The following is a 12,237-nucleotide window of genomic DNA, read 5'->3' on the forward strand; positions in this document are numbered from 1 at the left end:
TTAGGAGCTGGGCAGGGAGAGTATGTCCTTTCTGATTTTCTTGTGTTTGGGTTCCCTAGCTGGGCCTTCCAAGATTTTACCTAGTAAAATCTAAAAAAAGAAAAAAACCAAACAAACCAAAAATCTGCAAGGCATCCTTCCCAGCATTATCCTGACCTCACTGAAATACTTCCTTGAATGAAAACTTTATTTTCCTTCAGGGAGAAGAATAATAACCACATGCAAAGATATCATGTAAAACTAATTTTTTTCTTTATTGAAAATACATCTACAAGGTAACGCTTCTCAGTCCACACTGGGTACAAGTGATATGCAGAGCCTGTGATGGGCTGGCGAGAGGGTCATCTCAGAGGATCTGCTTTCCCTAAGAGATGGTTAGTATTAAAAAAGATCACACTGTGTAACAGAGTTAATTTGACATGGTTAATTTTTGCTCTACTGGTGTCATGACAGCCATGGATAATACATTAAGTTTTGTAGTGTATTTCCCAAATACAGCCTTGACATTAAATGGTTATTCCACCACAGCCTAACGTTAACTTTTGTACACACGTAATGCTTGCGATCTATATAAAAATATCTCTAATTGTGTATCAGAGGATGTATGTCTATATTTTCAATCTGTTAGCATAATTAAGTCCATTCTTCACCATTTTCAGTCAGAAACTCAAACACAGTTGGTATTGTCTGACAGCTCCCACTTCACATCTTTAACTGCATATTCCTTACAGGGTAAAAAAAAAAAAAATTAATCTCCTCTAAACCTGGTAGCTGCCTTGCCTGAAACTAATGCCCCAATGTCTTTTTTTTTTTTTTTTCTTCTTGGAACCACGCTGACATGGCTTCATACCGATTCATCTTCTACTATTTCTCTCATGGACAAAAACACAATCAAATCAAACACCACTCCAGCTTAAGATTTTGAATGATTTTGTGAGTGGTGTTCCAACACAAAGAAATATCTTGTTTTACTCATTCTGAGAACTTTTGATGAGAATCAAAAACCTTTTCAAATAAGAGACCACCCACCTGACTCTGGGACCTCTAGTAGAGACAGAGCTCATTCATTTGACTTGTTTAAAATAATATAAGAAGTGACCTTATATTTTAATCTGCAGACTTCCTTAGGGAATGATTTTTGAACTGAAGAGAAAACGTGTTTCAGGTTTAAAAAAAAACAAAACACCTTTTCCTTAAAGATGACTTATAATCTTGGTGTTTTAAAATCCTCTGTTTATAATATCAACCATGCTCCATTCTTTCCTGGCTGGCTCTTTAGTGTTCCAAAGTAAGATGGGTAAGCACCCTTGCCAACTGATAGTCTTACCTTTTATTTTCTAAAAGTCTATGGTCAGTTGAGGAGTGGTGGGAGACATCCTTCCCAGAAGAATCCCTTAAGTTTGGGAAGAAAGAAAGGAATACATCCCCTCTTGGGAAGAACTAAGCAGAGTTTCATGAACAACTCCACTCCTGGAATGCCTCCAGTCTGGTGACGTGTAACTGACATTTTGGACTCAGGACCTGGTAAACCACACAGCCATCCCCCCCACTATTTAGAAACGTTCATTTGCAATGAATGTCTGCTTTGAAAGTCCCATGCTCCATGGAATGATCCTTGCTACAGAACACTCTGAGGGGAATTTGAGGAATCTGATGTTCTTTCATGGTGCCACCTGATGTTTGGACTGGAATCAATCATAAAGGCATCTAAGGAACTTGCTCATTTTATAGATGGGAACACTGAGGCCTAGAGATAAGACTTCATAACTTCCCCATGGCACACGGAAATTTCTCTTCACATGCCTCCTTACAGCTGTGCTGTGTATTAATATTGTCCTGCTACTAATAAAATAAGGACACAAATCATAGGAGAAAGGCGGGGGGGGGCCCTCTTAATATCCAACTAATAACCCATTGCTGATCAATTTGTTTTGTTTTGATCCTAAAACTGAATTGTATTCTGAAGGATTTTTCCATTCTGAAAGTTGATTTAACACCATGATTTTAGCTGAGTATTTGTTTTGAGTCTTTAAATTATAAGATCTATCACATTTACAGGATTGTGTGCCACAGAAACTTGTAAGATCTGATCAGGACTATTTTTGATCTCAGTACCTTATTAGATAAGACTAACACGAAATGACTTAAAAATTTCAAGGCTGGGATGAAAACTATACATTTTGGCCACTGCAAAATCCTCCCTTGATTTTGGATGAATACTTCCCAATCCTGTCAGGGCAGGGAGGAGAAGGGAGGTAAGGGGCTTACTGGTGAGAATGAGTTGTAATGAGATGGAAATATTGTATACTGGTTTTCAAACACCTGGAGCTCAAGGAAGCATTTCTTTGTGTTAGTCTACATCTTGGTCTCACTGTCCATGGATTTTTCAATTTCGCTTTCCTGGGAAATCAGCTGATATGGTTTCTTCATTTCATTCTCTTCAATCACTGAGTTACCCATTTCGACATCCCGGTTCTTCAGTTCATGTCGTGACAAGTATTCAACAATGCCGGCTCCTAGAGAGTCTCCCAACACGTTGGTGGTGGTGCGAAGGCGGTCCCTGGGGAAGAGCGCGGAGGAGTGAAAAGCGAGGCCCCAGTAAACATCAGGAGCTTTCAGCTCATGTTCTGAACTAGCCAGCTAAGTCATTGGGGGCATCTCTTAAGTTCTGCTTCCCTGTTTCCTTCTATTTAAAATTAATCTTTGGTTCTCTTTCCTTCCTTTTACCAGAAGGTCTCAAATTGGACTTTAGAGACCCCTGGGGGTCCCTAAGGTAAAAACAATTTTCATAATAATGCCAAGATATTATTTGCCCCTTTCCATCTCACTTTCTCATGAATGTCTATCTAGTGGAGTTTCTAGAATATTACAAAATAACACAAAAGATAACAAAAGAGATTGAAGGCAGAAGCAGTTAGTCTTGTATTAAACTAGATTTTAAGGAGATTTTCAAAGATGTAAAATGGTGTCATTCTTTTCCCTAAATTTTTGGTTTGGAAGATGGTATTTTTTTTTCAGAAAAACGTTATATATGTTAACATGTAATGAATTTAGTATTGTAATCTTTAAATGTATTTAACATTTTAAAAATGCCCAAGCTTTTCTAACATGATGAACATTGATAGATATGACCCATACAGATAAAAAAGTTTGGGGAGTCCTCAATTTTTTAAATGTAAAGGGGTTATGAGACTAAAACCTTTGAGAACCACCAATTTACGCTATAAAAGTCTTCACATGAATCGAGTAGGACTGTGGGGCAGATAGTGGGCCAAATGCTTCCTACGTACCACTGCATTTAGTCCTCGTAGCACCACTGAAGACATTCCTGTCTTCGTTTTACAGAGGAGGAAACTAGGGTGGCCGGGTACCCTCCCAGTATCACATGGGGCAGGACACAAGCCCAGATCCGAGTGACTGTGGATCTCTCGCTTCAGTTAATTACCCCCCTCCCCCACCTGATAATGCCTTGAGCACACTGAGCTTCTGCGGTCATTGGATCTAGCTCACAGCGTCTATGTAGACTCTATCACCTACTGCGTCCTTCTAGGCTTTCAACCTGGGCATCCTGGGGAGAAATTCTGTAAGTGGAAGGGAAAGAAGAGGAGTGGAACGTGTCAGTCGAAAGGGTGAGGGGAAAAGGGCAGAGGGATGAGCCCTAGAGGTTAGGGTCTAGGGTATTGTTCTTGGAATTTTCCCCAGAGCCAAAAATCAATTCTACTTAATGACGCCAGCTCTCTTTCCACTGTCTTTGGGGACGCCCCACTCCCTGCGGGGATCAGATGGGAACATCTGCCCTGTATTACGCCATTGGAATGGGAAGCACAAGGAGAAAGTCTGAGCCAGCCTGGGAGGCCCACATTTCTGTCCCGGCCACCATGGGGACGTGTTGTGCAATTCAGAACTGACTTCGCCGATTTATGTTGACTTTGCAGACAGTGGGTTTCCCAATCCCCAAATGGCTTTATGGAGTGAGAAGGGTAACAGCCAGATGTGCCCTGTGGGCTGATAAGGGGGTGAGTGTGCATAGAGTCTGGGACTCAGGCTCCAGATAGCCGTCGGGATCAGGCAGGGAGCACGATAATTACAGGCCAAGCTGCCCCTCTTCCTGGAGCCCTTTGGCAGGGGTGCCAGGCTGCCTGGTGTCCTAAGACGACAGAGGGGCCCCCACGATGGCAAGTCGGATGATGCAGCCCGAGTGTACTCACAGGAACCAGTCCACCGCGATGATGAGTGTGATGTCGTCGGTGGGCAGGCCCACAGATGTCAGCACGATGACCATGGTGACCAGGCCTGCCTGAGGAATCCCAGCTGCCCCAATACTGGCAGCCGTGGCTGTGATGCTGTTAGAGGAAGTCCCCAAACAGAAAACCTTTGTTTAAATCTCCCCAAATAGAGAGCAGATCCTATAAAACATGCACAGTGGTGCTGTATGACTTGCCAAATTAAGGACACATTTTAGAAAAACGTAAATGAGATTGTTAAAAAAACCCATTGAGTTAATAAGCATATTAACTAATACTTATCAAATGCCTACTATGTGCCTCCTGACATGTGAAGCATGGCTTACCTCATTTGCTTCTTGCAACAACCCTTCAAGAATTGGTCCTACTATTACAACCTTTTCTAAATAAAGAACTTTGTACCTAGATATTGGGTTGGCCAAAAAGTTCTTTTGGCCTTTCCCCTATGATGTTATAGAATACTTCCTCATGTACCTGAAAGTATTTCGTAAGGTCTAAAATACTGTATAGTTATAATAACAATTTATTTCTAATAATTCCTCTATCCAAGCAGAGGATTGTAAGGGATACTGAACTTGTATGGCTACCGTGGGCAGAAAAACAAATCAAATTTATGAATTCAAAAGCAAAATGATTTATGAACAAAGTTCTGTAGCACTATCAATATTTTTTACAGAGGCGATGTGAATTTCATTTGTAAGGCATATAACCCGTCTGGAACTCAGTTTGTTAAATATCTATTTGATAGGCTTATGTGACAATGTGAAAATGTTTTATGAGTAGATATAAAGTGGTATTCATAAAGTCATAAGTCTGTGGAAGAGACTGTTCATGGTTCCCTTACTTTGTTCCCCTTGTATAGTACCAAGTGTTCTATAGAGTAAGGGACCAGAGCTTGTGATTGTGTCAAACTGGGTGTTACCCTCATCTGGGTGGCCCTGATCACTAGCTCATCATTTAAAGGCATTCTTAAGAAAATGTCATGTAGAATATTCCTGGTACCTGATTGTAATAATCTGTCCAAAGTTCAGTTCGAAGTTGTTAACTTGAGCAATGAAAATGGCAGCCAAGGCCTCATAGAGGGCGGTCCCATCCATGTTGATGGTGGCCCCCACCGGGAGGACGAATCTGGTAACGCGTTTGTCCACGCCATTGTTCTCTTCCAGGCACTTGAAGGTGATGGGTAGGGTGGCGGAGCTGAGCACAGTGAAACAGGACATGTCAGTTGACCATCCTGACATGTGAAGCAGGGCGTACCTCATTTGCTTCTTGCAACAACCCTTAGGCAGCTGGTCCTACTGTTGTGCCTGTCTGTTTTAGTACTTTGGACAGAGAGTTCCTTCCTCTCCCATATTCTAAATTAAAGGGAACTAAGTCAGCACTATTATAAATAGGGGAGCAGGATTAGAACAGTGGGTCTCTTCACTGCATCATTTGACAGCTCTTCTGCTTCTAGGTTCCTCCATGAGGCATCGCTTGTGATTACTCTCCAACTCCCGCAAGAAGAGCCTGTGCCGACGCTCTGCCATCTCAGATAAAGGGCAACTGGACAAGGGAGGTGAGAGTGGGCAGGAAAGGATAGTTGATTTCTATTTTTCTCCTAAAAGTGTGTATATCCAGCCATTCCCTAAATCCCAAATCAGTCTGATTAGCATCAGAGTCAAAAAGCCAATTCATGCATCTAGACATTTAAAACCTGGAAAAAATGCACCCTGCCACTCCAATCTGAAGGTTCTGGTTCAAAGTAAGTTTTGAAATATAGTTTCTGATAGGAATAAGCCATGGATATATCTATACCTGGAGGAAGTTCCCAGAGCTGTGATGAGCGCTTGCAGCAAACCTCCGATGAAAACCCAGGGGTTTTTCCGCGTTACCAGGAAGTAGAGGAGGGGTAGGACAATGACAGCATGGATGAGCAAGCCCACGATGACTGTCACTGTGTACATGGCCAGCTGTCCCCCGATCACTCCCATGTCTTCCATCTCAACAATTTTCCCTGCAATCAGGAAGAGTATGCCCAGAGGGGCGTACCTATGTAGAAGCAACACACGCACAGTTGGAAGCCTGATTTCCAACAAACTATTCCACAGAAATTACCAAGTGATAAGAAAAAGTCAATGAGAGTTGATTTCCAAACTTTTCTGCCCAGGATACTATGAGGGCTTACAGAAATTATGAACTTCCTTCTTTCCTTTTTTAAAATATAAATTTAAATATAAATTGTACTTTAGGCTTTCCACTAACTCAGAATTTCTTTAGGTCACAGTTTTTTTTCTCCAAAGCCAAGAAAAACGGTTGGTTCAGAGGTTTTGTTACTTACCTCTTTTTTTCCCTAAATACCTCAGTCGCTTTGGGAGTCCTCAGATGCCATCCACTCTCCAAGCCCTCCCCACCACTTCCTGTTCCCCTGCTAAATACCCTGAACAGTCAGAATCTACTGAACCAATTTCCAGACTTCTGGGCAGGGGAGAGGGGGCGGCATTTCCCACATCAGAGACTGATTCCCAAGCTAAAGCAAGATGTATACCATGCCATTTCAGTGTTCTAGATTTGCAGTCAACTCTCTTTATCAAGGACCACTTTTATTGGTTTTTCCTATATTACAACCTTGTTATAATATTACATGCGTGGTATTTTTTTTAACTTAATAAATGTATTATAAGAGGAAATTACATGTTACAGTGCAAATGAAAAACTAACACCATTTGCGATGAGTAGAAGGCAACCGTAAAATAAACTCACAGCTATCAAAGTTAATAACATGCATGTATGTACCTCCACAATCAGGTTATAAGTGCTCTAGTTAAGCAATTATTATCCACAGGCTGCTACCGCTATTTGCAATCCTTCTTCTAGATCTTGCTCTACATCTGAGCAAGAATTAACATCGGAGACATGAAATGGATTGTATACATTGAATCAAGGCTGTGCTGCCAGGCTTTCAACTCTCTTTGTCCGATGCATGCTGTAAACTACAACCCAACTCCCATTACCATAAACACAGAAGTCGATCACCCTTCAGGAGAAGGGTCTGTTGGGAACTGTGGAGGACTTCTTTCGTATTGAAAAATACAATGGTTCTTTTAAAGGCCCTTTAAAAACACAGGCCAGAAAAGTATAAGAGTACCTGTTTTCAGAAATGTAATAACTCAATGTTGAATGTGCAGGCGAAATGTACAGCTAGAAAAAGCTACATGTGAGGTTCATTCAGCAGCCTTTGAATAGACTTCTTTCATAAAAGAGGTGAAAGGTAGAGCATTTTAATAATATGAAGATAAATGTCCACTTTCAGCCCCGCCAAGGTTCCCAAGGAGGGCCCCAGCATTGCAAGGGGGATGCCTGTGGAGACCGCACTCTGATCATCTTTGTGTTTCCGACTTCATATCCATCTTGTACAAACTCCTGAAAAATGGATTCTCTGGGCTTCAGTGGCAATAAAAACCAAGGATATTTTTAATCACGTTGGTGAGTGCTTTTCTTAGGAATGGATGCCTTCCTGCCTCAGGTGCCAAGAGGGAGTCTGGATTTTAAATAAAGGATAAAAGGAAAGCAACCCTCACAGGAGGTTTAACCCAATCACTGGGTTCTTCCCTGCTGGGGAGAGTTTACTTTTCCAAGGTCAATGTTCCTCTGTGGATTTAGTCTTTTCCTTTGTCTCCTGCTCTCAACTTTCTTTGAAGGAAGTTTTGTTATAAATTGTGGCTTGGCTTTCTATAACACTTCCCATGAGTCCCTCACACTAGCTGCAGAAGGGCCATTTACACTTCCTTCTTAGGACTGAAGTGGAGGAGAGGAGAGCTCTGTTTTTCTGATGGTTCAGGGGCCTCGGCCTTTGCTTTTCCCTCTCCTGGGAATGTGATTCTCACCACTTTGTATAGCTAGCTTCTCCTGGTCATGCAGAGCTCAGCAAAAAATGTCATCCATCTCTTCAGAGGCCTTTCTGTCCCAACCAATGCAAATTTTAAGCCTCCTCCTCAGTTATTTTTTTTTTAATCACACCACATGATATTATATAAAATAAAATTATATAAAAATAAAATAAAATATTTTTATTTTATTTTTTCTCCATAGCACTTTCTCCATTTTGACTCCAAGCATATGGTTGATTTGTTTAAGAATATAAGATCCGAACAAAGTCGTAGTATATAGCTCAGGAAACTATATGTAATATCTTATAATAAACTATAATGGAAAAGAATTTAAAAAAATGTAAGATCTAGGACATCCTTGTCTGTTTTCCTCAGTGCTATATCCATAGTGCCTGGCATTAAATGCTTGGTATACAGGAGATAATAAAAAAATATGTATTGAATGAATAGTTAATTAGTTGTAAAAGAGGAATGAGCAATGGGATGCCATCAGCACTGGAATAAAGGAGTTGACATCTTTCAAAACCAAGGAAGCAAACTATGAAAAGAGGTTCACAGATACGTTCAAGGCTACTACCAGCCCAGAAAGTCACTGATTTTCTTATGCTTACCCGGATAAAATCTCTGCAATTGGCCATCCTGCCTCGTGGCATCTTCCTCAGAACAGAACACAAGTTGATGGCAATAAGCATCTTCTATAGAGCATACAGAGCAAATGGAAATACATACCACATGATCACTGCTACCAATCTCATGATGGCTTCGTTGAGAGAATCAAAGAACTCTCGCAGGGCCTGGCCCTGCTCCTTCATGTTTCCAATCACAAATCCGAAGCACATGGAGAAGACAACTAGTCCTAGGGCATTGACCCCATTCACAGACCCTGGGACTGGGACTAACTCTTCTGTGATCCTCGTCAGAGTCTCCATGGCCTCTGACACATTGTTTATCACGGCGCCCACGAGTGTTTCGTTGGGCTGGATGGGCACTTTAAAGCTCCTCTTCTCATAGTTGGTTTTAAACTTAAAAAGAAAAGACACAACAGTGATGAAAGATGATTTTTCTTTTCTTCTTTGTACTTTTCTGCTCACATTTTCTGTAATGATATACATTACCCTCAAGTCAGAGAACTGTGTTATAGAAAGTATCTATCTATATCTATCATCTATCTAATCTGTGACAAACCTCTACTACTTCCTCAGTACAGACACACACACACACACACACACACACACAAATATACAGCAAATCATAACAGGAAAGAGGTTGAAGATGTTGGAGTAAACATATGCATGTTTCTGAAACCCTAATAAAATGACTATAATAGGCTTTTTAAAAATTAAAAGATATTCACAATTCCTGTATCCTCTATGGGTTCATGTTATGTGATCACTGGCAAATCACCTAACCTCCTTTGCTCATATCCCATAGCTGCAAAACAGGGGTCACTGGGCTGACTCTACCTCACAGGGTTGTTGTAATGATCAAATTAAACAATATATGAGATCATCTGATAAATTTTAAAGCACAGATTTTAATGTTGGCTAATGATACTCACAAATAAAGCTCTTCTGGAACTAGACTTAGTTGGCGATTTTGGTGACTATTAAAAATTTTAATATCCCCAAACAACATTCCTCCAGGTATTCCTGATTGTATCAGTTCTTAAGCAGAAGTGTTTGATTGGTGAGGATGACAACCCACTTCTCAAGTCTACAGAGGAGTTTCTCCTCTTACTCAGGAAGTGGTCTTGAGGCTTCCCTGGTTGTCCAGTGATTAGGAATCCACCTGCCAATGCAGGGAACATGGGTTCAATCTCTGGTCCAGGAGGATCTCACATGCTGTGGGGCAACTAAGCCAGTGTGCCGCAACTACTGAGCCTGCGGGCTGCAACCAGAAAGTAGCTCCTGCTCGCTGCAACTAGAGAAAGCTTGTGAGCAGCAATGAAGATCCAGGGCAACCATAAACAAATAAATAAATCTTAAAAGAAAAAAGGGAGATGGTCTTTCTACCAAAATGTCTGCATAGATGCCCCAGACAGAAGATGCTGAGTGTCTTCCTGTGGCCATTTGAAACAAGCCCATCTCTCTACGATTTTAATAAGAACAGAATTTCTGGCCTTCACATTGATGGTACTAAAGCACCAGAGAAAGTAATAATCTATGGATGCTGGCTCGATCTAGAGTCTAGGGGAAGAAAGCACAGCTGTACATGGAATGCTTGGCCATCACTTTACCAAGAGTACTGGTAAAGTATGGGAGACTTTTTTTGTGCAGTGGGAAACTATCATTTCCAAACAAGGACATGGCCAGCTGTCAATACTGTAGACGTAGCCCTAAACAATCAGTGGCATTGCTGGTAATTTTAACAAAGAAACTGGCCCCGTTCTGTCTCCTATTCCAGTCAAATCTGTGTTCAATTGGGGTGCTTATGCATTTTAGTGCACCCCAATTTTAGACTGTCTAGGGTGAATTTTCAATCCCAACTAGCCTTTCCTACACCTCCAACTCTTTCCCCTAAGACACAGTTTGCAGCCTACACAGAAATTGCAACCTCACTTGCATTCTGATCTAAGACAAATAGATCTGGAACGATACATTTGCTTCTCCTTCAAAATTGTGTAAGTGCTATCCAAAACCAAATATTGAATACAATAAATCCGTGTGAGTCAGCACTTTTCCCAGTGCTGCTAGAAATCAATGTTTTTGAATTCGTCCAGTGCCAGCTGACTAACTGGAAGAATCAGCCCCATGGTGCTGGGGTTGGCTGGCTGGATTGAAAGGGGATTATTATTTATGGTTACAGTTGTTTTGAATAAAAAGAGTTAGATTTTGCCTTGTCAGCCTTTTTTTTTTTTAAAGAAAGAATTCTGTTTGAATTTTGCAGTATGTGCAAAATTGACTATTAAAAACGGTCAATACAGATTTTAAAAAGGGAAGAAAAGTGAAGAGTGGAAAACTTGGCCTTCCATGGGGTCAGGGTTTGGTTTTGTTTATTTTCCACATCCCAAGCACAGGGGTTAGGGAAAGTGACACCATCTGGGGAAATGTTTGGGAACTACTATTTAACAACTATAATATTTAATTGTTTCCCTCTTAATATTTTGGGCAACAAAGTTTTTTTTTAATTCAATTGAGGTTAGAATGAGCTTTACTCATTTTATCCCCTAATAGTAAAAATGTATTTGTGTGTTCAACACAGAGAGCCAAGGGTTGCTTGGATTTGGTGCTAAGAAGAACTGACGCTCACTACGGCCTCCTGGGAAGTGTCGCATCAGCCTGGATACTGCTTTCCAGGAAGGGGAACAGAATGTAGAAGCAGAAAGATGACAGAATTGGGAATCAGCACAACAGGTTTGAATTCTGGGTCTGGCATTTACTACTTGTGAAATCGTATGCCTGTTACTTGATCCCTCTGAATGATCACAGATGAGTTGCCTCATTGATGAAATGAAGACAATGATACCCATCATATTTATGTGAGGAGTAAATACAACATTAGTGCTTGGCACAGAGCAGACATCCAATACGTGATGGGGCAATCCTTTCTGACATGGTTCCTCCTTTAGAGTCCTTTAAAGGCCCTCAACAGACTTTTAAAAAACACAACCCACTGACTTTTAAAATCAAACCCAGACACTTGAATAATCTCCCTAATCTTTGAAGCAAGTTGTAAATATATCTTATACTGGAGTTTGTGTGCTTGGTGAGCTTTTGTGTATGCGATATGGAGGAAGGGAGAAAGTCTCCTGATTAGCCTTCTTAACAATTAACAGAGACTTAATGAGCCATTTGTATGCAAGACATATAGTGTCTGGCAACTAATAAGCCTTTAATACAAGGGAAGACCCCTCCCTCCCCTCCCAATTCCCCAGAAAACTCTAGTGCTTTCCATCTAGTTGGCAAAGGAAGTTTCTTATTGCAGGGAAACAGGAAAAAAAAAGTAAATTCAATTAAAAAGACAGCCACACTCTGTTTGCCAAAGAGGAATTTCAAAGGGGAATTCATGGCTGTAGAGTATTTACCTGTTTAAAGCAAGCTTCCACCAGATTTGGAGGGAACATATTCCTGCAAAGAAAATAATGATCACTTGAAACTTTTCCAAATAATAAATTAGTTCCTTAA

The 12,237-nt window shown here is 40.9% G+C and overlaps 1 protein-coding gene across 1 annotated transcript in view; it reads right to left on the bottom strand.

Moving 5' to 3' along the window:
- Positions 1-230: 230 nt before the first annotated feature.
- Positions 231-12,237, bottom strand: part of SLC1A3 (solute carrier family 1 member 3) — an 80,587-nt gene continuing 68,580 nt past the window's right edge. Inside the window, exons 5-10 of the mRNA XM_061393712.1 lie at positions 12,138-12,180; positions 8,843-9,135; positions 6,042-6,275; positions 5,247-5,441; positions 4,209-4,343; positions 231-2,560 (exon numbers count right to left, since the gene is read on the bottom strand). Of these exons, the coding sequence (XP_061249696.1) occupies positions 2,356-2,560; positions 4,209-4,343; positions 5,247-5,441; positions 6,042-6,275; positions 8,843-9,135; positions 12,138-12,180 (1,105 nt within the window). The 3' untranslated portion in view covers positions 231-2,355. The remainder of the gene's footprint in view (positions 2,561-4,208; positions 4,344-5,246; positions 5,442-6,041; positions 6,276-8,842; positions 9,136-12,137; positions 12,181-12,237) is intronic.

Source organism: Bos javanicus, chromosome 20 (assembly GCF_032452875.1).
Source record: "Bos javanicus breed banteng chromosome 20, ARS-OSU_banteng_1.0, whole genome shotgun sequence".
Taxonomy (NCBI): Eukaryota; Metazoa; Chordata; class Mammalia; order Artiodactyla; family Bovidae; genus Bos; species Bos javanicus.